The sequence below is a fragment of the Petromyzon marinus genome, chromosome 7, assembly GCF_048934315.1.
Source record: "Petromyzon marinus isolate PM22_M1 ecotype Great Lakes invasive population chromosome 7, UKy_Petmar_22M1.pri1.0, whole genome shotgun sequence".
Lineage (NCBI taxonomy): Eukaryota > Metazoa > Chordata > Hyperoartia > Petromyzontiformes > Petromyzontidae > Petromyzon > Petromyzon marinus.
The window spans coordinates 14,158,632-14,186,544 of NC_133673.1; the positions used below are offsets into that span (position 1 = coordinate 14,158,632).

Genomic DNA, 27,913 nt, shown 5'->3' on the forward strand with positions numbered 1-27,913 from the left:
AATCCCTCGTACCTGCCTCGCCTCTTCAGCTCCTCCTCCGCCTCCGTGTTCCACAAGTCCAGAGGCGACACGAGCCGGGGGAGGCTGAGGCTGCGGCGTGTAGCGCAATCTGCTTCACACGTGAACGTGGAGTTGGCGGCATAAACTATGAAGCCGAGATTTCCGAACCGGGCTTTGGGGACCCCCGGGGTTTGTCAAAGCATAATGTGCACACGGACACACTGTGGCACATTCGACTGCAGTCCATGAGCCCGTTCAGACCGGATATTTCACTCGTCGGTGCCAGCCCAAATTCGGCATAGCTTTTAAGCCGTTCCAATGTCTGCACGTGGCCACTAATAGTGAACTGTGTGATAACCGCGTGATACGAGTGGGGTTATCACATAATTGACTCCGATTTGCGATGTAAATCAGTATCTTTATTTAGAATGCAGGAGGAGGAATCCTGTGCGCTATGAAGCTCTTTTTCACAGATGTCAAGTGTGGGCGGATAGCAAGTTACAAGTTACAACGGCAAAATAAACCAATAGCCACTACGATAAAGTTGTTCTACCCAAGGCGGTACCAATGGCTGATCTGGCCCATGGACTAGAACGATTACTGTGCTTCCAACTCACGTTTCTTTTTCATTTCGAGTAAATGTCGTGTATTAAATTCCAAATGTCCTACGAATAATTGTGTTGACGGATGAAAATGTGTACATTCTTAAACTAAAAAAGTATCCAACTTGCACACATGATGATAGTTTGATTAAATGCATTTAGGAAGCCGTTAATGAGTCTTAAGTTGAAAGACGCCACAACTGACATATTTCATACAATCGGTGATAGATCTTAAAAATGTGATGGATTTCACCCAATCACAAGCAGGTTGCTATGGTTTTAACAACGCAGAGATCAGAGACCACAAACGTCGGTATTGACCATTATAGAATAACGATTCTGTAAGTTACTCGATTTGTAATAATACATTTAGATAGCAATTATACGAGTTTAGCTCTCCTACATCTTAATAGAAACCCCAGCGAGTTGTCTAACATACAGTGAGGGAAAAAAAGTATTTGATCCCCTGCTGATTTTGTACGTTTGCCCACTGACAAAGAAATGATCAGTCTATAATTTAATGGTAGGTTTATTTGAACAGTGAGAGACAGAATAACAACATACAGAAAAACGCATGTCAAAAATGTCATGAATTGATTTGCATTTTAATGAGGGATATAAGTATTTGACCCCTCTGCAAAACATGACTTAGTACTTGGTGGCAAAACCCTTGTTGGAAATCACAGAGGTCAGACGTTTCTTGTAGTTGGCCACCAGGTTTGCACACATCTCCGGAGGGATTTTGTCCCACTCCTCTTTGGAGATCTTCTTCAAGTCATTAAGGTTTCGAGGCTGACGTTTGGCAACTCGAACCTTCAGCTCCCTCCACAGATTTTATATGGGATTAAGGTCTGGAGACTGGCTAGGCCACTCCAGGACCTTAATGTGCTTCTTCTTGAGCCACTCCTTTGTTGCCTTGGCCGTGTGTTTTGGGTCATTGTCATGCTGGAATACCCATCCACGACCCATTTTCAATGCCCTGGCTGAGGGAAGGAGGTTCTCACCCAAGATTTGACGGTACATGGCCCCGTCCATCGTCCCTTTGATGCGGTGAAGTTGTCCTGTCCCCTTAGCAGGAAAACACCCCCACAAAGCATAATGTTTCCACCTCCATGTTTGACAGTGGGGATGGAGTTCTTGGGGTCATAGGCAGCATTCCTCCTCCTCCAAACACGGCGAGTTGAGTTGATGCCAAAGAGCTCCATTTTGGTCCCATCTGACCACAACACTTTCACCCAGTTAGACGGGCATGTATATGTGCTTTCTTAAGCAGGGGGACTTTGCGGGCACTGCAGGATTTCAGTCCTTCATGGCATAGTGTGTTACCAATTGTTTTCTTGGTGACTATGGTCCCAGCTGCCTTGAGATCATTGACAAGATCCTCCCGTGTTGTTCTGGGCTGATTCCTCACCGTTCTCATGATCATTGCAACTACACGAGGTGAGATCTTGCATGGAGCCCCAGGCCGAGGGAGATTGACAGTTCTTGTGTTTCTTCCATTTGCGAATAATCGCACCAACTGTTGTCACCTTCTCACCAAGCTGCTTGGCAATGGTCTTGTAGCCCATTCCAGCCTTGTGTAGGTCTACAATCTTGTCCCTGACATCCTTGGAGAGCTCTTTGGTCTTGGCCATGGTGGAGAGTTTGGAATCTGATTGATTGCTTCTGTGGACAGGTGTCTTTTACACAGGTAACAAGCTGAAATTAGGAGCACTCCCTTTAAGAGTAACAAGCTGAGATTAGGAGCACTCCCTTTAAGAGTGTGCTCCTAATCTCAGCTCGTTACCTGTATTAAAGACACCTGGGAGCCAGACATCTTTCTGATTGAGAGGGGGTCAAATACTTATTTCCATAATTAAAATGCAGATAAATGTATAACATTTTTGACATGCGTTTTTCTGGATTTTGTTGTTGTTATTCTGTCTCTCACTGTTCAAATAAACCTACCATTAAAATGATAGACTGATCATTTCTTTGCCAGTGGGCAAACGTACAAAATCAGCAGGGGATCAAATACTTTTTTCCCTCACTGTATGTAAGAACAAACAAAATGGCCAACACTTGACACACACGTGTTACGGAGCCTTCACAAAACACCGTTTTGCGTCTCCCAACAGCGACGTGTCCATCTCTGAAGTCCCACGTAAGGCAATGAATGACTCCCTTAACGTGCGTTCAAATTAAAGTTCGTACCAAATGAAGAAGACATTTGCACCTCAAGTCTGTCAAACCCGCACCCCGCCTCCAACCTCTCTCTCCTCGAGGCCGCAGTTCATGGTCTCTGGCCCCCCTATCTCGTTTCCACAATTAGAGGGCAGCGGAATACGTAAGTCGGGTGCGCTAATCGGCCCCCAGAAAGCCTCACCTCAATAAACCCCTGTCCCTGCCACCAAAGACAAAGATCCCCCCGTGTAGCCTTAACAGACTGTTGGGGAAAGTGCTGTTAGCGAGCGCCTACGAAGGCCGGCACGGCACACGAGGGAGTGAGTGGGTGGCCAACACCATGCCCGGACGCCTTTGCCTCCTCAGTGGCTATGTTTACACAGGTACTCATTTGAGGCTGAATCGACCTAGGGGGGAGGCCCCCGACCAGTTCAAATAATCGTCACTGGTGTTGTGCCGTGAACAGGAGTCGAACTCGGGTGGCCGATGTTGGTAGCGCAGCGCGCTAACCGCTACACTACCGCTCCCTGCCGCCACCACCACCACCACCACGGATTTATAGTTTGTCAGGGAGAAGGACTATTCGCGAGTCCAGTGGACCCCCCCCCTCCTTCTCTCTCCAGTGCATAACATCGATATCCGTCCACTTCCACCGTGACCCGTGAAAGCCACGGCAAGTTCAGTTTCACCAGGGATCGATTCCTAACGCGGTTCGAGCGATCGCCGGTCAATTCCTCCGGCATCAATTTCTCGAGGGAATGCCATTTACATTTAATTGAGTGATGCGTTCCCCGATTTGTAGCACAGCAACAACAGTGGAACGCAGCACGGTGGAGCGGTGGTTTCACGCGTCGTGCTCTGAGCCCGGTGAGCCGAGTTCAATTCCCGGCCACGGCTAACATCAGTGGCGAGGGATAAATTAACGTCCCTCCCCTGCACCAACCTGCACTGCCATAGTCAAACAACTTCCATAACCAAAACAGCGTGGTGGAGTCCTTCATCAATTAGAAATATACAGCAGCAGGCGTCAAGGTCGGGATCGAACCCACGTGCTCCTGCATACCAGGCGAGGTAGTTAACATCTCGCCACCGTGGCACCCAAGTGAGTGGGCTTGAGCAGGATGGATAGAAGAGAGGATGATGGCCGTTGGTTGAGATTAGCGACAGCTGCATCCTCGCAGCGGCTTTTTGCTCAGCCATCGAACAAAGACGATCACTGCATTGCGGCTCTTTCAGATCTACTTCTGCGGACGTCTGGAATGTTCTTTCTTCCGATATTAGGAAGCCACTGGAGCTAGGCACTTTTAAATCTAGATTAAAAACAAATTTCAGAACTGCCTTTTGTGCTAAGTTTGTTGTCCTCTCCCCCACACCTCCGATGAGCGCGGTTGGCAACGTAGGATGCGAAATAAGTTCAACATTCGTATGCAGGGTTGGTGTTAATGATTGTTCAATGATGTAAACGGTGGTTGATATAAACAGGCAGGGTAGGCAGGCGTCACAAATGTGGCTATTTTGAAAATGTCTCAGAGGGTCCCCCCATTTCACGTTGTGACAGAATGAGTTCCAGCAGGGAGTAGCCGTCACCTGAAGTGAGACAGGCACAAGCTTTGCGTCAAATCTGCAGTCAAGGACAGGTCTTGGCGCTCCCTCGCCCAGAGGATTATCCCTAAGCGGATGCTTGGGAGTGGTGTTTCTCAAAAAGGCTGACGGACCGTTCTCCACTCCTCTGCCACCATCACCCGACCCCCCCATCCCCTCTCTCCACCCCGTGTACTGCTGTGCCCTCGTGATATAATGAAACGTGAGCGCATCGCAGCATTTGACCTCAGGTGTGAATGGCACATACGCCTGCTGCTGTATATTTGGAGTTTGCATGTCTTCTCCCGTGGATTTTTCTCCGATTCCTCCGATTTCCCCCTCCACGTTTAGAATCAACGTGCGTTTGGAGTATTCGCCTGCTATAAATGTCCACGTGATGATAAGCCACTTCGTTGAGCTATCATTTGTGGGCAGGTCACTTCTGAAAAAGGAGTCAAATAGCTAAGTGGGCCTTACCTGGTAAAATAAAAGTTTCGTTTATGAATGCGAAGTGGATAAGCCGTGATGATTGATGGAACACTCAATGGACTTAAGCACTAACTGAGCCAAAATATATTTGATAATATTCCCAATAATTTACCAGAGAACGCTGCACAGAGAACTGAGACTGGTTTTTGAGTTCTACCTTGTGATCTGTAACCAATTTAATTTAAACAAAGAAGTGTTCAGTGAGGCTTTGCTAATTGTATGTCACTCGTGGCATTTATCCATGATAACGTCACCGAGTTTCAAGACTTTTTTTTCAGGAGGGTCCTGCAATGGAATGTTTAAGAAGATGCATTGTTTGATTGCTCATATATGGGGCTCCCAGAGGCATACGGTAGCAGGGAACATCGATGACTCCACTCTACTGATGAGTCCCAATGAGAACGAAACGAGTCTACAGTTGAACCTCATGGCGGTACTCCGGGGTACCAAATAATACAAAATTACCGAGGCAATTAAATATTTTATTTCAGGGACACAATTTTTGTCCAGGGGTGAACTTAACTCCACGACTGGGGGTAACCAATCAATCCGAAATCGGTGCCACACTCCGCGATGTCGAAACGCAGCGAGGACGATTGCGCCGAAACCCTGAACGCTCGCACGCACCGTAGTGGTGCATCGTGAGTACAGCTCGTCGAGATGAGTCGATTGCCGCATCGCCGACCATCAACAGACTCAAAACGACTGCATCACGGACATTATGCGAGAGCCGGGCTACTATGGTACCCCGGGGTACCGCCATAAGTTTAGATTTGAAGCTTCATTACTGCAAGGATTCATACTCTTTGGTTGTATTCGGTAAAGTCACGTAGGTAAAATAAAACAATTAAATCACGACGTTTCGGAGGCAACACAAGCTTCCGTCTTCAGGTGGAATAGTCACAGCAGAAAATCGTGACTTTACCGAATAAAAGCAAAGAGTACCGCCATAAGGTTCAATTGTCTGTTTGTTCCACTGTCACCTGTTGCGATGGCCGGAGTCTCTCAACTCTTTTGAGTCGGTGGTCTAAACGACAAGATGGCCAAACATTCACTTAGTTTGAGCTGGCGGTCTGGATAAGGCTGAGCACTTTAAAAAATATATATACAGAAGCAATACAGCAGCTATTTGTGTGTAGTTACATCTATTGGGATTCATATCCAGTGCCATCAAAAGGGAGGACACTGGCGTACCCGACTGAAACCCACCACTCGTACAAGGGGGATGAACACCGAAAGACACACAGAGACATAATCAATCCAGACCCAATGGATGATGCACACTGCCACGTGGACTGGAGCCTAGTGCTGGACTGCCTTCTAAGTGGGAAGAGGAGGGGGGAGGGGACTAGGTGTAAGGACCCACCCCACCCTGCTTTATCTATCAAGAGTAATTAAACCATTAGTTTGTTTAATTTACACGTGTCCGGGCCTGAACGCCGATAGAGACATCGACTCGATGGCTAACAGCCTCTTCCACGGCTCTGCCGGCGCTGAGAGGGACGGCATCAGCAACGCAGTTGCCAAGGCAACTCCCTCTTCATCTGCACTGCAAGTACGTTGCAGACTTTTCGTGAGGTTTTTTTTTTTTAACACGTAGAGGCTTTCGCGACCAATATTATCCATAATAAAGGGTGTGGGGAGGGGGTTGGGTTACAGCGTGTAAATATACATTGGCTGTGTCGGGTGGTGGTGGGTTAACGGCACATTTATATTTATGCGATCCACCCCCCCCCTTTATTATGGACTTTCTGCGAGTTGAGTGACGTCCCATTAAACATGGCATGCGGGGGGGGGGGGGGGGGGCTACCCCAGGGGCTAACGGCACTCCGCACTGACGATTTCCACACCTCGACGAGTCCAACTTCTTTCACGGCCCAGTGGTTGGGTGGGTGACCACCGAACGCATGCGACGGGACGGCGCGAATCAAGAGTTACTGATGGGGGAAGCTACAAATATCCGTGGTGGAAATTGAAAAAAACGGTGAGAATATTGCTTTTAAGAATACAAAAAGAAAGAGGCGGATCCTTGAGATGTATGTGTGTTGAACTTTTTTCGCACCGTACGTAGCCAACCATGCCAATCGGAGGTGTGAGATGAGTGGCAGAGACATCTTTCAGAACGAATGGCGCACTTACATACGCAGTCTATTAAGAGGGGGCCACGTAATTCATATTATCGTGAGAACCAATGAGGGTGGAGTGGTGGTGAAGTGATTAGGGCACTGCTTCAAAGCTGGTGATCCGAATTTGATTCCCGGCCATGGATATCATCAATGAAATCAATGCCGAGCGATATCTGAACCGGTTTCTGGCGAACCCACCCTTCACCAACCCACGACCAGTGTGGTGAAGTATAGTCAAACACTCCCCGCACCTCCCCATAGCTGACTTGGCATGGGTAGGTCTTCATCCAGCAGTGGATTGATGAAGGGCTGTGAATAATATATATTTGGCGACGAGCATAATTAATTTCTGAAAGCATAGCAATATTAATTTTCTTTTCCTCAGTCGTGCAGGCCAATTTATTTTTTTCCACAGCTCTTATTTTTAATGAAACTAACGTCTTCAACTCACCAACGCTGCAAATATCAGTAATGGACAGAAATAACCCCTAAAGAGCGCATCACGGCGACTTAACCAAGTCACTTGATGTAATTTTAATCACGTCGCAGATTATATATTCTTGTTAAGGCCACTTTGTCGCTGACGAATGTGTTGAAATGTTGATGTTAATTGTTCTCGGGCACCAGTGCCAACGAAGAAGCAGCGGCAGCGGTGGCATAACCACCACCAAATGTTTTGTAAGATTATTCAATTCGGTCGACGATTGCCCAGCGCCCACGTACTGAAAAGTGCTTTAAAAAATTCCAATGTCCAGCAATAATTATTATGGTAATCTAAATGACAAAAATAATATCTGGGGGAGACACAACTGGAAAACAATATCAGAATATAAATAGCGAGAGAAATTTAGCGAGAGGCGGATCAGAAGCATAATGATGAAATAAAGAGATGGACAAGGCCAGGATGGATTGAATTTGGGGAAAATAAATTTGAAAAATGAAGAGAAACACATCCATGTGCCTGAATGACACTTCCCCATTAGTGCACATAACTCACGATGACTGATTATTATTATTAACATGGACAAATAAGAACGGAACAAAAATGCTAAGTGTGGCAACCTCACGGCAGAGATGCAAGCGTAGAGTTGACCTGAGAGTTAGAAAGAGGAGCACGTGGATCAGGGACGAAACTCACATTGGAGACATAATGACTGCTCGGGCAAGTCAGTGGGAAAGGGCAAGATCTATTATTACGAGAAGGAATGATGGCCGATACATGAGACTGACGACACAATGCAGCCAAAGTAGAGACATCACCCAAGAGGACGACCACCACGGAAGACGGAGTGCACAGATCAGCTGATGTACAGGAGCGAGATAAGACTTTCGCAACAAGGGACCGTGAGCGAACGGTGGCAGTGTGGGGAGGCCTTAATCCAGCAATGGCTGACGATAACAAAACTGACCTATCTTTGCCGATTGCCATTTTTGTCAACATCTAAACAGCGCATCAGCCACACAATCGTCGGCATTGTGAGCTCCACAGAAGCAAGGAGCAGCCACCGCTGAGTTGATCGCTCACGAAATCCAGAATGGCAGGGGGTCAGCAGTCGGCTTTGCCTATAAATAGGCAGAGGAGAGTCCATTAATGTGGGGGCACTTTTCCCAATAGGTCAAAATAAATGCTGCCACTTAACACGTCATGTGAAAAGGCTTAGCCCCAGTGCTTGAAGCGGTTCCAACAGATTACATCCATTAGCATTCTTCCCAGTAAACGTGCAACGTCGGGCTAACGTTTGCGTGTCATTGGGGAGCTGTTGGATCAATGTTGAGGCAACGTCGAGGCAGCGTTGAGGCAACGTTGGCCTAACGTTCCATGCTTACTAGGTTGCTGCTTCACGATTAAGACTCGACAAAGTCAAAGTGATTCATTGAGCCGACGGTTTTGGTTGACATCTGTGCAGCCTTAGGGCCTTTGTTATTAAATTCACTGGTTGTCACAACACAATTAACAATATTGAGTGGTAAGCTACAGTCCGTGGAAAAGACGCGCAATTGCAATTGAAAAAAAACGAACCTTCATTTGATAATTATTTGTTTATGGATGTGTATTGTGAATTACGATTAAGAATATTTTCTATTCACTTAAAATTTCCTGGATATAAGAAAATCAACATCGAGGCCCTGGCCCATGCCTTGGTGATATTTGCCACCAGAAATGTCAATCGCACATTTATAAAATGGAATATTAAGAGTATCCCCAGAATAAATCTAACATTTCTGTCAATAGTCAACTATAACATCATTAAATACATTCCACTGGCATTTACAAGTAGATACAAAAACACCCCTCAACATTTGGTAATTTCGACCTTTTAGAAAAAAAGTGCTAACCCAATATATTTTTCCTCCTCCTCCTCACACTCGAAATAAAAACAACTAGAAATATCAATGGTTCTTTTGCAAACACTTTTTTTTGTTGTTGCACGCATTTCTTCCTCCTACCCCGGAGAAGGGACAGATCGTGCACTCTACTAACTCTCCTCATTTGTTACGCACGTTTCATGTTCGTACGCCAAACTTATTTCGAAACCCGCACGCAGCCAACCGTGCTAATCGGGGGTAAGTAGCGACATCGCAGTCGTTTCTCTCCTAACGTCGGCGATCGTCAGTTCCCCTGGAGCCCTGTTGCCGACAGCCAGCTGCGGTCGGCACTGCAACCCCCGAGTGAGAGAAACACGCGGGCGATTTCGAATCAAAACTCGAATGCACAACTGGAGCTTTGAGTGCGGAGGAGAGGGGAGTGAGACGGGGCAGATGCCAGACAGGCTTGCCAACGAGTCAGCAAACACACAGCCACTTTTTGTTTTCCTCCATATCATTTAATCTCTGCCCACAGAGCTGCAATCATTTCGTATTGCACCACATATAAAATAAAAAGAAAACACTTAACATGGATGTTTAAAAGAAAAAAAGTCATTGCGCTAGGGGGAGGGTGGTGGAGAGAAAGGCCACCATAGGTGGTTTGCGTCAATGATCGGGCATGCAGTCCAACAATCATTTAGCCGGGAGTGTTAATGCGGAACACAAGGAGCGGGAATGATGTGCAACCGAAGGCTAAATGTAAACGAGAAATCAGACGTGTTGACACGACGCTAACCCGCGGACGAAGCAACGTTAGCAAACTCAACGGAGCTGGCGTTGGATTTGGTGTCGATCTCTCTGGTCGCCGCAAGCCAGTCGCTTTTCACAATCCAACGAAATACCTCATAGAAACCGCTCTTGTCTCACGCCCGCCCGCCCGCCCGCTCGCTCGCCCCCCATCCCCGTCCCACCTACGACGCAAACTGCTCGCTCTAAATTAACATTTTTGTTTACGTGATGCCGTTAGGTTTATCCGCGTTGAAATAAAAATAAAACATCAATTGAGAATCCGACGGAACCGAGAGTCGATTCGAGGGGGGGGGGGGGAGGGAAGCCGTGGGCTCGCCGAAGAGCGACGTCGCTCGCTCATCGTTCGCTCGACGACTCAATTCGGCGATCTCGAGACGGCGACATCGCGGGGAACAAAGCCTTGCGGAGAGTGGTAACGACGGTGCTACTGGCACGAGTGCAGGGTGGAGCATGCCTCCCTCCCAGCTGTAGCTCTCTTTTTTTTCTTTAGGAATTACTTTTACAAACTTGAATTCTGTTCAGCCGTGGACGCCCGTGCACCGCCTAACTCACCACTCGCCCAAGGACACAAACCCCAAAATATGCGTGAAAAGTCCCAAAAAAACCAATGACAGCGTGTATAGTTATATGCAGTTAAATATGCACCAATCAACTTAAGGCAATGACGACAACAAAGGAGAATAAACATGTCACTGCAATGTTTAAAATGCCGGTAGTGATGGACGCTAGTCCACGAAAATTGGGCTCCGTCCATCTGCTTGGATTTCCCAAGCCGAGTAAAAGCAAAGGGCTCCCACATGTTAAGCCCCATCGCAGCGACACCTCGCTGTACTCAAGGTCACACATTTGGACACAACACGATCACCAGAACCCTCCTTCCGTGCCCTTTTGGAAATTAATTGAAATTAACCACAGCACAAATTGAGCGTCAGAATAAAGCCTAAACAATCATAATACGCGAAGGCAATTTATGGGCAATATTTGACAGCAAAATCATCACTGGCAATGGTTTGCTGCATCGCATTGTAAAACAAAAAAATAGTTGCCCAATTATGGATAAATCTGATTGCGGATCCCCAGTGGGCAACTTCCAATCACATCTCACACAGAGGTCACATGATAATCCTAGGTTGTGTGCTCTGTAGGCGAATTTTTTTTTTCTATTCACTAAACACACTCCTCAAATAAACTCAGAAACATTGCCACTCTCTGCCATGCTGTACCAAGTTGCTATAGTTGTTAATTAGTAAGTGCACTGCCGGTGACGATTTGGCTTCTAAGATTGCCAGAAAAGCGTCCCAGGTGTATGAATGGTCTTTGGCCCAGTGTGGCGTGCGTTTAAAGAGCCGGCAAAAAAAAAGCACCTGAGGACTTGACAGAATTCAGTGTCTTCCACGGCACCTTTGTCACCAGGGCCCCATCGAGGAGAGGGTCGGCGGGCGGGCGAGGACGTGGAGACATTTTCCCTGGCCCTCACACAAAAGAGGGCTCCACAATGAGTATGTTATTTTTGTCATGAATAAGGAACCCCCCCTACCTCCCTCCCGTGTGTTATTCTGCCCTGGGCATCCAGCCGCGCGCCTCCTGGATTCCTCCGGGCAGATGAGTTTACCACCAGAAACCCAATGTTTGACTTACATTGCTCCTGGCTACCACTGCAGGGCAGCGAGACGTTCACCTTGCACAATGAGTTCTCTCAAAGTGTGTTGGGGTTTTTTTTCTTCCCTCCTCTCTCTCCTTCTCTGATGTAAAACAATAACTTACCGTTTGATTTCAAACCAAAAATTGACATGGATCAATCGTAGAGACATCTAAAAGAAAACGAGTGAAGATGTGCATTGACGAGAAGCTAAGATTTAAAAAGTGAATCCACTCTTTAAAAATGTACATGGGTGCAACACACTATACAATGGAGACCTTTGATAAATCTGGTCCCAAACGTTCTTACACCAAAGCGTACACCAGTAGCTATGGCAAAGAGAAATACATTATATATCCTTCAACTATACCTGAAAGGCGATGTGCGAAACCATAGCGAACGCACTTCCTGTAACTTCACAAGGTAGAGAATGACTGTAAAATCGATCTAAAAATTATCACCTAAAAAAAAATAATCGTTTCATTCTTTATTATTATAAATAATGACACCATAATTAGCCTACTCGAATGTAACTTTACACCAGGAAAACATAAATATCGAAGCAATTTAAAAAAGCCACTGAATATTGTAACAAAACTTTGTCGACAAATGCTGAGAGATTTAAGAGAACTGACATTCTATACGCTGCTCTTGTCATTTTTGTTTTCACTTCCGTCGCCATAGCAATAAAAAATACAACATTTCATCAATAAAAGCTGCTGTAAAAAGAGGAAATTGTTTAAATCTTCGTTTAAAAAATAAACTAGTCACATCATCCATCATTATTATTATCCTCATCAGAGCCTTTGCATCACCATTTTAAAATATGATTCCAGGGGGGGAGAGTCGAAGAGTGAATTTTCCATTCTACCGCAGAGTGCAACATGTAAACTTTAAATTTTTTTTTTTTTAAATCAGCTCCCCTTTAACATGCGTCTCATTATACCCAACGCTCGCGTCGTCGCTCTGTAACATACACTCGTTTTCTGAATAAAACGTCAGCCTCCTTTCCCGCCCAATCGTGGAAAAAAAATCATGGAGAACGTCCGTCCTCGCGAGAGCGGCACCGGCCGCCGGCTATACGGCCGTCTCCTGGTCCTCACGCACGATCATCTGGTAGTGTTGTCTGTTCTCCAGGTAGGCGGCCAGCTCCGGGTCTCCGGCCTCTTGAGCCTTGTGCTGCGGCGTGTTACCCTAGCAGGCGGTATGGAAGCAGAAACAAAACGCCACGGAGAATTACAAACCATCGTAACGACACGGCGGTGGGGGAGGAGGGCGCAGTTTTTACATTGCTAAAAGAGGGCCCACTGCTTCTGCGTTATTACAGTGTTGACGAAAAGATACGGACGATCATAATCATACTAATGCCCTTATTTATCCAGGGACATTCAGCATCTGCTTCTGCACACTGTCACCAGTCTCCAAAGTTTTATTCTTTGTTTATGCAAAAGAACAACAAATATATCGTTTTATAGTTTAAAAATAATGTGCTCTTCTAACAATTGTATTTTTTATTGCGCTATGGGCATCATTCCACGAGACGTAAAAATATAAAAATTTGGAACTCTGCAGTGCATCACCGTGTGTCAGAGAACGACTCCAGTAGATGATGTCTCAGAACTGCTTCTGAGCTCTTGTCAAAATAACTCGATACAGACTAGGGGCAGGCGTTATCTAAATATGCCCTGCAAAGATTGACCATCACATGTCAGCCAATAAATACCTTTTATTCACATGGGGGTGAAATTCGGCCATAGGAATGTTAAAATATATTTTAAAAAAAGATTGACATGATGTTGTGTGTGTGTGTGTGCAGTCATTGGTGACAACACTGCGACCATCAGCTCGCAACACTTAAGAACCCGGTATTATCAAGGGTGGATGAGGCCTGGATTCGAACTCAGGTTCTCGGCAGTGCCAGCTCGGTGCTCCGATTTCCCCGCGGGTCAACTGGCCATGTAAAAAAAAAAACTTTCACAACTACATATTTAACGTAATTACTTATGGTTATTCAACAAACCATTGGTACATATTGATTCTATTACATCATTGTGTCAAGGTTAGGCAAATACATATTTCACTGGGGGAAATATGAAACGTCTCAAGCCATTTTCGACAGCTCAACATCAGCTGCAGATGGATGTCTAACGACGTAATTCGTTTAACATTGCCGACATAAAACACCCACCAAAGTTCCAGTCAGGATTGCTTCAATCCGGCCGGATGGCTCAGCGGTAGAGCAAGCGGCCCGCTATCGGAAGGTTGAGAGTTCAAATTCTGGTTGAGCGGAGGGAGGCGGGGGGGGGTTGCCTCATCCTATCATCCCTTTGGGGGTCGATATAATGAGTACGATTGTGTGGGGAATTCCACAGCGGCTGTCCTACGGAAAGACTCTCCCACCCGTCCTAGAAATGTGGAATCTCCACGAGTGGCTCAGGGCTGCAAACGGGAGACGAGGACTTGCCTCGGTGCTCATTTGAGCAGCAAATCACTTTGACTTTTTGAGAGATTGCTTGAACTTTCAGACGACGGGGAGAGTGACGATGTGTGATCGCTGAACTGTGTCCAATGCCTCCCCCCCCCCACCTCTACCCCATGTAGAGCCACATCTGTCGATGTCATTTTCCACCCTCGTGCGCATTCAACGAGATCAAGACCTGTCCATTCGATCGTCGCCCCAGGGTACATTCATTCGTGGGAACTTACGGTTAAATGTTATATCTCAACTTCTCTGTTGCACTTTCGTTTGTCTTGCCAAACAAAAAAAAACCTCACAATGGTTCGTTCAACATTGTCCCATACAGGAATGGTGAATCGCCTTTACAGAGCGTTCAGCGAACACGTAATATGCAATACATACACGTGTGGAAAACGCACAACTGCAGCGCTGCAGAATGACATAAAGCCCCATTGCATTGTTGTCACGCCGGATTTGCTAGAATTTTCAGACAGGAAGTTGTTTCAGCCTTTTCTCCAGGCAGGTCACATTTGTTTTCAATTTGTTCGGTTCGTATTCCCTGTGTCATGTTTTTTAATTTCACAGTCTATTAGCTTCAAGACCACGACTTTAATGCGAGCAATAGGTTACTTAGATCCTCTTGGGCTTTTGGGCGTAATGATTTAATTCGGCATTTTGAGTACTGTAATTTTATAAATGGTATAAATTGCAGTAATCAATTCGAATAGCAGCTGGGCGCACAGGTGTAGGTATTTCTTACAGCGATGTAATTATCCTATCAGAGGTTTAAAATACTCCACCATCAATTAAAATAGCATTCACAATGCCCATTCTTTGCAGCAAGATCGTCTCAATGAATCACAAGGAATTTTTTTCAAGAGGGTCCTGCATCTGGCTGTCTGGCTCTTTCCTTTAACAAGCGCTTGGGTTCATGTGGGAGAACATTTTAGGGCCTGCAGAAACAAAACCCAACGCACACGAGGAGCTAACACTCAAAGCTGCGCAAAGACAGATTCAGGAAATCGTGTCGCTGCACTGCCATTTCCCGTCCGCTTCTTAGCCTGGGCCTCTACAACAGCATGCACATTCAAGCAGTCTCCCATGTCACGCAAGTACTGACCAGGCTCGACGGCGCTCGACGGCGCTCAGCTTCAGAGATATACGGCCCGATCGGGCTCCCACCGGGGAGACATTTTTGGTCGACGGCAAAAAAAGAAAACGAGTGCCGGATTCGGCGCGGGCCCGCAAGAGGTGAGCGCCGGTGTCTTTTTTTTTGCCGCTGGACGGAGGTAGCGGGCGCACTTGGGTCGGGTTGTGACGTCACCCCGCTGGTGGCGGACGACGCCCGGGCCGGGGTCGTCCGCGTCAATTCACGGTGGAGCCGTCGCCTGGCCTGGCTCGTGAGTTGGTGATGCTTTTAAACCCGTCGGGAGCAATGCGCGTCGTCGCCTCGCGTCCGCGGCCGCCGCTTCGGCTCGGCGGGGGAAAAAAAACACTCTGCCTCACGTGCCGGACCTGAAGGTTTTTGCCAATTCAGCAGATCGTGCACAAGTTCATAACAAAGAAATAAAATGGATGTGTACGTAAAAAAAAAAAACCCCATCTCTTTCGGGCCAGCTGGTCCTCCTCAGGAAATATTTACACTTTTCTGTTTTTAATCGTATGCACGTTATAAACTATAAGTGGCATCAGTGACATTTAGTTTCAAATAAGGCTTCAAAAGGGGTTGGTTAGTGCAACTGTGCGATAAACCTGGCGATCCGGGTTAAATTCATTGGCCATGGCTAACATCAGTCACGAGCGATATCTGAATCAGTCCTGGTCCAACTGCCCGACTTCACCATGCTGCACTGACCAGCATGGTGAAGTATGGTTAAACGGTCTACATTAAGGAGGCCTTTATCCAACAGTGCATTGTACATACGTATGTATGTTGAACTTCTTTCGCACCACACGTCGCCAACTGCGCTAATCGGAGGTGCACTGATAAAGGACTGTACACATACATCTGAATTGTACACGCAATTGGTTCACGTGATCGCTCCAGCCACTTGGCGCACTGCATTCACCGCAACGAGAAACAATCGATTCTACAAACGCTGACTCGCAATGCGGAACCACGACCATTCACCAAGCGGCGAGAGCAGGGGGGGAGGTGGGGGGGTAACCGAATCGTTCCATGCTCAGTAAATGACCGCTGATGGTAAGAGCCGCACCTGCAAGTCTGTCTTCATGAGCGAGGCACCCTTTTCCACCAGGTAGTAGCAGATTGTCCGGTGGTGGAGGGCAGCCGCCTTGTGCAGAGCCGTTTCACCACTGCCGGGAGAAGGGGAGAATGGGGAAAAGGGGGGTGCGGTGGGGGAGTGAGGGGCAGGGAATGAGTGTTGTTGAAATTTGTTGACCTGGTGCCCCTACTGGACATATGTGAGAAAGAGCTTCATAGCTCATAGGATTTCTCCAGGATAATCAAAGGTTATGATTCTGTACAGAGAGAGAGAGAAACATGGATACAGAGTGTTTGTAAAAAGTGGTAAGACAGTGGTGGGATGGATAGGTGTACACACACCCACACATGCATGACACTTAGCACATGGCCTGGACAAGGCCTAGTCCAGGAGTTGGTGAATATACGGCTCACGGGAGTGATTGTGGCCCGCGACTGCATCACACACTGCCCCCGGGGTCACATGAGGGCTACCACTCAGAAAACTCTATTTATTTATCACTTAAAGCATCTCAGCCACACTAATCGGGTACTAGAGGGCAATATTTTCGATCTGGCACACACAAGCCATTTCTAATTTTAGCACGTTCACAGTCGCTTCTGTCGCCGCAAGGGCCCTCTCGTATGGACACGACTTGCAAGTCTACTGCAGCCCTCCCCGCAGGGGAAAGGTTTCTCATCCCTGGCCTCGACAGCGAAGCCACGTTCACGCTGTGGCTTGAAAAGGAACGGGGCGACAGACCACAAAGCCCGTCGTCGTCGTCGCGACATCAATCTGCTGACGGTAATGAACGGAAGACCAATTACCGTTATCTAACAAAATACAATAACCGCCGTTCAATTACTGCGCTGATGATTTTGATGGACAAGGATGGGGAAACCGTGTTTCAGCTTAAAGGCCGTGAATTTAAATATTACACCGGGGGGTGGTATGATAATTGCACCCATTCGTGTCTTGTTCTGCGCAATGCGGTCGATTGACTTACGTTTCCGTGTCAGCCATGTCCAACAGCTCTGACGGGCCTAGAAACAGATAAAAAGGTTTGTTGTGTTCCGATCATGGATCGATGCTCGTTCGTCGCCAGATGGCTATGTACGTATGTACATATGTTGAACTTCTTTCGCACCGTACGTAGCCAACCGTGTTAATCGGAGGTGCAGGAAACGGCTAAAATGTAGCACGTTTTAGCCATTCATCTCAGTCAGTCAACCCATAACACCTCGGTCTGTCCTGTGACCTCCTGCCAGCGAGCCTTGCAAACTTTACGTGGCCTCTAAGTGCCTCTAGCTTGGCACAAGTGTCGTGGTGACGTTACCATCACTTCGTAGCAAACAGCGCCTACTGTTCCCCTTGTAGAGACACAGAAGCACACATCAATTATTGTAAGGCCAACGTGTTTTTTTTTTCAACAATGACAGTGAGGCACAAATATACTTGTGCAGCACAAAGAATAGGTTCAGGCAGCCATATATTCCCGGAGGTATTCATTGTACTGGGCCCCCGATAGGGTTTGCCATTAAATAGGCATACCTGGTCACGTGACATCTTAATGAGGTAGTAAGTCATGTGACCATCTTAATGAGTTAATGAGGTAATAGACATTCATATGCATGGCATTCGTTCTACCATAACTCGCAACAATGTTTTCCACTTCTCACAGGATTTCCAGAGGTTTGTTTAAACAGGGACTTTTTGATAAGTAACCATAATATTAATTGTGGTATAATTAAAATAATATACTTGAAATAATACCATTTAAAAATAATATTTCAAACTAACGGGATAGAATAGAGACGCGTTTTTTGAGGTAACACAATACCGAGCCGTGATTAAACATTTATTAAAAAGCAAATCCTCATCCTCATACGAGCTGCGAATAATTTTCCAAAATTGTGGCGGGACTTTAACAGAACAAGTAGAGAGAGATTAAGACGAGGCGGTGGCGGCGGGGTACCTCGGCTAAGCCACTGTGGAATGAAGCGCCGAGCAGAGAGAACTGAACAAAAACAAACACCGCTTTATTTCCAGGATTACCTTCGTCTGCCAAAACAATTTTGAGCGACGACGGGGACGGACCCCCCCCCCTCCCCCAAGTTAAATTAACAAGAACCTCGCTGGAGGAAGCGCGAGGCAGCGAAACGGCCCGGACAGTTTTGCCGGGACGCTGACGGATCGCTTGCGACATTCTTTCTTTGACCTGCTGCCTTTAATCTCTCCGATTCTACCTGCCAGTTAGGGCCCCTCCCGCAGACGTGCCTCCCGTGCCAACCCCTCCCTCACCGCCCCCCCCCCAACAACCCCCCCCCCCAACAACCCCCCCCCAACCCATTCACGTCTGCGGCATTGTGATCGTGTATCCCACGAGAGCCTGATCTAGCGGCTCCTGATCTGGCTTTTATTTAGGCCACCAAAGAGGGTTGGTGAGGAGGGGGGGGGTGATTGGAGAGGAACAAAACTGCCCAGGGGCCCCTTCGCTCTTTTGTAGGGGGGGGGGGGTGGTGGAAAGAAAATGTGCAGAAATTATTGGAACAGAAAATGTCACGGAGGCACAGAGAAACGGAAACGAACATAGGGCCCAAACGAGATCTACAGCTGCGAAGGCAAGCGACGAGGAAACGCGATACAGGAAGAGGGAAAGGTAATGAGAGAGGACGATAAAGATGCTCCGGATCACACGAGACCACAAGGGGAGAGATAAAACAGCCTTTGCCATGGAAAATGTTCAGGGCAGACGAAGGCGCCGCTTGTGAATTATTCAGACTTCAACGAAAGGCCCTGTCACTTTCTCTGTTAGGCATAATCTATTCTCCTACCTCGCTCCAGAGAATGAAGAATAGAATAGAATTTTAAAAAACCGAGGTGGAATAAAAACATTCCAACAACTGCAGAAGGAAGACTACGACTCTGAAGAGACAGGGTCCGGAAATGTGTGCTCGCGGAGTCTGTCGCTGTCGCTGCTTTTTATTCATTTAACTTTTACCACCGCTCAGGATGAACCGGACCAGATCCTTGTGCCCGAGGCTCGCCGCGTGATGCAACACCGTCCAGCCGGCCGAGTCCGTCGTCAGCATGGCCTCGCCACTCTTGTAGGCGTTGAGGAACTGTCGTTCAGACAGGAGAGAGACGCTGGCACCGATGGACCAGGGACACGGCGGGGCGACGACTCGCGAGCTCGCAGGAGCTTAATCTCGATGACAGAATGACTCACGAGGCACGGGGAGGAACCACAGACAGGCGGTAAAGGCAACCCATGGGTTGAACCGACGCCAACAATTGCCCAAGCTCTGCAGTCCTCTACGTATGAAGATGTTCTAAATTTGAAGCTTAAGTGACTGCGAGGATTCATACTCTTTGGTTTTTTCGGTAAAGTCACGTAGGTAAAATAAAATAAATGAAAACAACTAAATAAAATCACGACGTTTCGGAGGCAACACAAGCTTCTGTCTTCAGGTGGAAACCGTCACAGCAAAATTGATTTTACCTACGTGACTTTACTGAAAAAACCAAAGAGTATGCAAGTGGCGGCAACGCTCTCTCCCACACAGATGGAATGGATAAGAGTTCACATTTTCAATATTGCGTTCTCCTGGCGAGCCAGGGTATGGTACCTAGGCAGAGGAAGGGAGTCTCACAACATCTGTGCGATCCACCAACCCTTGCCTCCAGTGCTACGTGCGTACAAGCTACGTGTGTCGTGTCAGTCGAACAAAAAGGTGACGGCGTACCTTTTCATAGTCGCCTATCCTCGCGGCGGACATGATACCTGCACCGTGGTGGCGGGGGGAGAGGTGTGCGAAGGATGGAAAGAAATAACATTGAGTACAAAAAACACAGTTTTACGAAACGGATTATGAAACATCATGTTCGAAGGCAAATGTGTATGTTTCCAAACGAGAGTCTTACCCGAATCTTCAGAAGAGAATGTAATCCTAGAACCAAAGAGTAACAAAAACACGAGTTAACAAGATGTAGCAACAGGTATCTTTCTGATGGTCAATTAGGAATTTTCACAACGCAAACCGCAATATTCAATTTTAAACGATTTCAACTCTGCACTGCGCAAATCTATCATGAAATCGGTGAAGCCTACAGCTGCTGTGCCATGCTGATAGATAAGTAACCTATCTGTATACATAATCAATGCAAAATCCAAAACAAATGTAAAGAAAAATAATGCATCAAGAGGGCATTGTGTAAACATTGACAACCGGCACAAACGTCACACAAAGCCAGCAGCAACAGGAACAACAACCACAAACGACTCTGCGGTATTTTTTTCCCATTGGGGTGGGGGGGGGGAGGTTCAGGGGTGGATTGACATAAAAACAGTAAGATTGGCACAATGGATGACACCAAAAAGGCTTGAAGTGGAACTCAAAAATCAAGCTGAAAGCGTGGGCTCTTAAAGCCCAATTTTTTCGTGCGTTTCCAAGGAGACGTAGAGTGCTATTAATCTGGCGTCCAAAAACGGGAGAGAGCCTCGAAGCGCGTGCACTTTAAGCCACACTCGCACGCTCGCGATCCCGACGCGAATCTGCATGTGTAAAGGGGGGCCAACGGTTGGGCTTCCCTCGCGCTCAGCCTCCCCCTCCCCCCGCCCGCTCGCACTCCCCGCCTCGACCTCCATTCAACTCGGAGACGGTTAATGAACCTTGAGCCGCTGGAAAATGGGGCCCGTGCTTGTTTAGGCGTGCTCGCGGCATCGTCTGGCGCCGCGTGGCCCCGATCCGGCGGCCTCTCTTCGCACATTTCCAGGAAAGCGCGGCGATTAACAGAGCGCCGATACCGATTCGCGACAAACTCGGGCGTACGCGCCTCAGCTTTTAATATTCAGGCGCGCACGCGCGTGGGCCGGTTAACTGCGCGGGAGAAAAATCTCAATCGGTTGTGGGGGCGATTGTGCGGAACCCTCAAAAGTCAACCTGAGGACAATGCCCCCTCATTTTCTGCCGGCTCGGATTCCGTGACATTTATAAGTTAATTATTTCAATACAACTCGCAGTGACACCTTCCAAATTGCATTTCAAATTAAAAGCTTTTTTGGGAGAAAAAAAAAGTAAAACCCCGAATTCCATACATTCAATTCACGAGACGTAATTACAGTGTTAAGTTATTTGGGAGAAACGACCAAATTATTACCACTGCAATTACTGCAAAGGCCACAATTAGCTACAATGATATTTACTCTCGGCCCCCACATTTCACGATTCATTATAAGCGCTTCAACCCATGGCCTGACGGAACCCGAGTGCTAGCCCTGGAAATTTCACGGAGCGAAAACCAGATGTGTAACCCGATCGCAACGCGCTGCGCTCCACGCGATTCTTCGTACGCACGTACTCGATTTACAAAAGAATTATGGCTCAGACCAGGGCGTCTGTCTGTCTCTCCACAGCTTTAACTCTTTAATTCGAACCTTCCAAATCCGCTCAACTCGGTCAAAATTGAACGTACCAAAATACTCTCTTGCCAGGAATTTTTGGCAAAGGAAATCACGAACCCACCCCTCCCACCACCGACCGGCCACACTCCCGCCAACCTCTCGTTCCCCACCCCCAAAAAATACAGGGCATTCAGTATCAACCGAGCAAAGAGCAGCTGCGGCACCAAAAGGGTCATGAGGATTAAAAATATATATTTCGAGTTTGGAGGTTTCTCAGCTCATGCGTAGCCTGAGACAATCTCACTTACATGACTCTGTGGGGATTCTTTTAATTTTATTCCCTTCCAGCTAATTCCACTTGGGTCGACCAAGTGGCGAGAATTTATCAAGTGTCGGAGGATTACTTTCAGATACTGCCTCTCTGTATGCTGGATGTGCGTGCTGTACAAGTTGGGCCAGGAGCAGAGGACCACAGACACTTAGTAACATCCAGTTTGTTTTGAATAGACTTTTTGGATTGCGTTTTTTTTTGTCATGCATTCATTGCCAAAGGTGATTTGGAAGGTTAAGGAAACAGAACTCTTAATTTGGCTACAGAATAAAACATTCCAAGTGACCTATCTGTCTGCAGCAGAGGCAGATGGCGTGTCTATGAGTATTTCCCCCCCCCCCCCGCTTTATGTTTTTTTTTATAGAATGCCCTTACCTCTGGACTAAAGGATTTAAGATGTTATACCAAATCACGAATTTAGAAAAATGCATATTTTTTCCACGACTTTATTCGTGGCGCACGATCGAGGCCAAAGAACCCTTCCGGAAGTCTTGCAGAGGAGCGCAGACTCGCACGCATCTGAGAACGGCTGCGTTAAAATATTTTCCAAGAACCTCTTCTGAAAAACCCTTCAAGTGACCTTTTTACAAATCTTTACACAACAGGGGGCGCATTTTCCCCCACACACACACACACCACTATGAGATTGTCACTTAATATTCACGGCTAGATTTTAGCAGAAATAAGCGACCTTTTTATTTTTTTAAGCTGATGGTTTTGTTGTGGGGTAATTGACCAGATTGAGACCATCAACTCGGTATCCTTGAGAACCCAGTTGCTGCTTTTCCTCGTCGATTAATGACTAAAAAGTGCAATCGACCATTTATTTTTCACGGTCGATTCCTCGAGCCTCTTGCGAAGAAAGGCGTTTGCCCCCTCCCCTCCCCCCACCACGTCCTGCCTCCCGAAGGCAGGAAACCCCCCTCCCGGCCACGTCCGTCGTGACGCGGCCGACGACGCCGGTGGCGGCACTGCGCCGGCGCACACGAACGGGAACAGGCCACGGGGACCCCTTAGTCCCCCGTCACTCTACGTGTAATCCGATTAGTCGAGCGATCGAACCAAAAATAATAATAATAATAACGACAATTGGGTCGAGCAATCGATAACTTACAATGAACGGGAACTGCCTGGCTCTAAGGCCATCAGCAGCCCTGCACAGAGCAGAGCCTCCACATGGGCAGGGTGCCCACGTGCAAAAGGGTAGGAGGTGCGCGCTCTGCGATCTCTCGCTCGTGGCACCGCTGGTCGAAAGGGCCCCCACGAAAGCGAGCTCAAGAAAATCCCTCTGGAGGGCAATTGACCAACGTGCAAGCGTGGTCTTGGAAAAGGCTGGGGGGCTTAGTAGGCACACTTTACTCCTTTCACGCACGACCTGCCGGTTATTGACGGACCGCAGTCGCGTCCTTTCGTAGCGTGCCGGGTGGACGGAGAGTAAACCGTCCCACTGTTTCAGGCCCAGCGCGGCGGAGATCGGAGTGAACCAGCGACTTCTGGATTGCAAATCCGGCGCGCTAACCATTACACCACAGTGAGCATTGATGACTGCACTGTTCTGATGAGTCCTAGTAAGGACAAAACTAGTCTACGGTTGTCTATCGCTGTATCACTGCTGCTGACGGTCACATTTTCTAAAAAAATGTTTTTTTTATGGTAACCTAAGAGGACCACAGTGGAGTTCTTCAGAGCCTGACTGTGGTTGTTTCAAAAGGCACAAAGGCCATGCGATGTTTGTACATGTTTCTGTGTGTTGTTTGAAACATTACACCGGCAGGCAGCAGCGCACGTGCGGGAGGTGTTGAAATGTAGCAAAGTGCTTCTCCTTCCCCACCTACCTCCACCTCCCCACCAGCTCCCCCCCACCTACCCCCCACCTACCCCCCATCTATCCCCAACCTACCCCCCACCTTCGCTCCACCTACCTCCCCCACCTACCTCTCCACCTACCCCCCACCTACCCTCCCTGCCCATTGCGCCCCCCCCCCCAAACCCCACCCCACCACTTTGCCCCCCCCTCCACCCTGACTCCCCAGCTCAGTGGTAAAACAAACTGGTAACTGATTGGAAAGCTGACCTGGGTCACGGGTCGCAGGTGCCCCGTAATGCAATTTACTTACATGCAGTGGGATTCCTTTTCCAGTTGTGTTAGCTTAATTAACTTTGAGTCTGTGTAAACCGAGGACAGTCAATGGCCAACGCATTACCAACAACGCACATTCAAATGGGCAGCACGAGCTCTAATGATGCAAGTGGAGCTAATTATGTTTTTATTTAACATGAATAACTAACAAAAAAAACGCTTTAGTTAAACAAAGAATGTTATACCGAGATGCTGTTGTGTAAACCTTGGCAAACTATAAACTCTGGGGAAATGATGAGCTGTTGTTCCCAGTAATGTTTGTATAGAACTACAAAAATGTGCGTGCCACCACAGACTAATAAACGTAACCTCAACGTACATTTCAATACCGTGCAACGTTTTATATTTATAGCAATTACAGCATTAATCCATCACGCATCGCATGATAAATAATTTACTCCGCTGAAATATGGACCAATGCCAACTTAAATCCTTTAAGACAGGAAAAAAAAAGGCATATCGGCGTTATTCATTTTCCTAACAGCAAGAAAACTACGACTGATAATTTATTCTGCTTAGGGGGACGATTAAACGCGTATTGTATTCAACGGCTGCGCATTTTGGTGCGCGTTCCAGACCATAAGTCTCTTGGCTGAAGCTTCTCTGTCTGCACGCCAACAGCCGCCGGTGTATACCACCAACGATCGACGGGTACCAGCGATACGGTGTGGACGTATGGGAGGGGCTTTAAAATAAAAAAAACGCAGCTTTTGCAGGAAAAAATTCCAATGCAGTTACGGAGCTTAAGGACGCCCGTTAAACTGTCACGGTGTAACAATACGCAGAAAGCCTGCCTCGGATAGCTTGGTAATAAACCAAAACTCCCGCGGAGAGCCAGAGACGGAGAGAGGGCGAGCGAGCGCGACGTTGCCAGGCCCAACTTGCGTTGCGCTACCGTGGGTGTCGTCAGTGTCCAGACACCCACGACATGTTTAGCTTTGCAGGGTCAGCGTTTTCCCTCCCCTCCTGCGAGGAGACGTCTAAAATGCTGATTATGCCGTTCACGGGGTAGAGTTAAACACACGGTTTGTATGCAAGCGGGAAACTCGGCACCCGAGTGAGCAGCCGCTAGTCGTGTGGATTTCATATAGTTATGGCTTAATTTGATGCTGGAGCTGTTCAGGGCTGAGCTCCAGAAAAAAAAAGATGTCCATGCCCGACCTCCTGTTGGGGATCTAGGAAGTTTGGGGAACCCTAGAAAATATTCCCAAACAAATTAAGCCCCGAATACAATTTTGGTGCGGTCGACCTCCTCTTGTCCATGATGAGGTTAGGGGGTGCAACTTCTCCGACCTTGTCTGTAAATCTTAAACTAAGCATTGTTCAACTTATTTCGCACCATACGGAGCCAACCGTGCCAATCGGAGGAATGACGACAAACTAAACACAAAAAGCGATTCTAAAGAAATTCGTTTTCAATCTGGATTGTTTAAAAGTACACAGCTCCAGTGGCTTCCTAACATCGTAAGGAAGAGCGTTCCAGACGGCCCCAGAAATGCATCTGAAAGTGCGCGACGCAGTGACCAGTCCTTGTTCGATGGCCAGCCAAAAACAACATTGGCTATACACAGTATTGACAGCGGTCACCAAAGTATGAAGAATTCCACAACTCTGGCTGTCGCCTGATGATGCCAGTTGTAATTACTGGCGAAACGACACAGTACTCGAATTGTAAATGTTGTGGGTTTACTGTCCAACACACCGGTGCGCTGTACTAGTAACCAAATGGCATGTTTTGTTTACGTGACAAACCTTACTAATCGGCTATGTCCAGTGGTGGCGGGTTTAACGACATTAATATTTACACGATCTAACCCAAAAAACCTCTATTATGGAAGAACTCCTACTTCTCCGGCCTCGGTTTAAGTGCCATAGCTTAAAAATGATCCCTGTTATATATATTTTTCATCTACAATTGTAAAAAAAAATAACAACCACAGGACCCCATTCGCCACTTGTGGGACAACCGCCCACGTCCAGTGTAGCTGCATCCCCCCCACCCCGTGCTCGTAACTTGGTGGGGGGGGGGGAGTCCCTCCGCATTCCCTGCCGCCGCAACGAATTGGCCTAATGCATTCAGGGTGCGTGTGTTCTATCACCCGTCCCATTCCTGGCATAATAAAGGTTGCAAATGATACTCCAGTGACGCTAAACAGTTTCGGTCCAAAGAACGTCCTCAGCAAAAAAAGAAAAATGAGCATCGTAGAATTTACTACGCTTGCTGAAACAAAAAAATGGTAAGTGTTCCATAAATGAGACTTTAATGCCGTCTCTCAGTGGTTGGAGGTGGAATGCATTTCGGTTTAATTGAATGTAAAAGAAAGGCAGAAAATTTGTCAACTCGACAGATAAAGTTGACTCAGTGAGGGTGAATTTCATAAACAACATCTATTCCCAACTTACAAGCAAGTAGCTTTTCATTGTTCTAAACATTAGCCAATTTTGATTTTGACGATGTTTAGCCAATAATTCTGAAATCTTTTTGAGTAGATTAAAAAAGGAACATTTTGTGAAAAAGAGTCCCAGGGCAAAACATCGAACTCAAGCAAAAGGGGGGTGGGGGAGTGGGGTGAGCCAGCTCTGAGTTTGCCCGAGGAGCTCCGATGGAGTGTGACCACATTTAAACGGGGCAGAAAGCGCAATCTCAACTCACGTACGGTGCACACTAGACATATATGTATGTGTATATATATGCAAGGGCCAGGTTGGAGGCGCTTGCAGTGAAACACAAACTCAGCGCGGCCCTGCATCTGCACACTCGCTCGTTTCGAGAGAGGAAGACAAAAAAATCTCTCTCGACAACAAAGCTTCCTAATTTACACTTCCGTGGAGAAAAAAAAAGCAGACAAAGAAACGGTGGGAACGTCTCGCCGGTTTTAAACTTTATGACCTAGCGTAAGTTATACAAGTACCAGGAGCCAGAATTTAAAGTTTACCCTTTATTTCGCTGGGAAGCTCACACTCGAGGGAATAATGGCACATCCATTCATTGATTATAATTATCGATTTTTCAAGCTCACAATACCTGCATTCCAAATGCTTTCTAACAACGTATGTTTAACAATTAGAATACATGTTGCTGTTGGGTAGCGTGTCGTACTATGAACCTAGAGACCTGAGCTCATCACATCCCGACTGGACGACAGCAAATGATCTCCTTCACGCTCGTCCCAAATCCCTCATCTCTAAACTCACTCGTAAACGTGACCTCATCACTGCAATACTCACATCGTATTTCCCACTGGCACTAAATCCAGCCCAAAACAACTTTCAAGATTGGACTAATCAGCATATTCAATTTCCTCCAAGCACCCGTCCCCTGCCTACCTCTCTCCCTTCTCATCTTGAACTCCTTCCCTCCAAATACTCTCCTACCGCTCATCTCACTCTCCTCACCTCCATGCGCTCTCCTATCTCTCTCTCCTCATCTCACTCTACTCCCCTCCATGCATTCTCCGCTCCAGCAACCAAGGCTTTCTGTAACATTTCCCAGCCCACTTTTGCTTAGTGGGAGGTCGCTCATTCTCCTCTGCTGCTTTCCCCCAGCCGTCCATGCTGTCAATTCCCCACCCCTATTCAAGACATGCCTTTTCCCCCCTCTGCCTTTGACTGAATGACTCTTTCTCCCGATAAAATGTCCACTGTTCTGCACAGCATGG

At 47.3% G+C, this 27,913-nt stretch overlaps 1 protein-coding gene across 11 annotated transcripts in view; it reads right to left on the minus strand.

The window, feature by feature from the left end:
• Nucleotides 1-8,847: 8,847 nt before the first annotated feature.
• The window catches only part of LOC116940025 (diacylglycerol kinase iota-like), a 299,404-nt gene continuing 280,338 nt past the window's right edge, over nucleotides 8,848-27,913 (minus strand). For all 11 annotated transcript variants that reach the window (XM_032949255.2, XM_032949257.2, XM_032949258.2 and 8 more), the window contains 6 exons: nucleotides 20,304-20,329; nucleotides 20,126-20,163; nucleotides 19,381-19,501; nucleotides 17,386-17,422; nucleotides 16,392-16,491; nucleotides 8,848-12,911 (listed from right to left, as the gene is read on the minus strand). In XM_032949255.2, coding sequence (XP_032805146.1) covers nucleotides 12,795-12,911; nucleotides 16,392-16,491; nucleotides 17,386-17,422; nucleotides 19,381-19,501; nucleotides 20,126-20,163; nucleotides 20,304-20,329 — 439 coding nt within the window. In that variant the 3' untranslated portion in view covers nucleotides 8,848-12,794. The remainder of the gene's footprint in view (nucleotides 12,912-16,391; nucleotides 16,492-17,385; nucleotides 17,423-19,380; nucleotides 19,502-20,125; nucleotides 20,164-20,303; nucleotides 20,330-27,913) is intronic.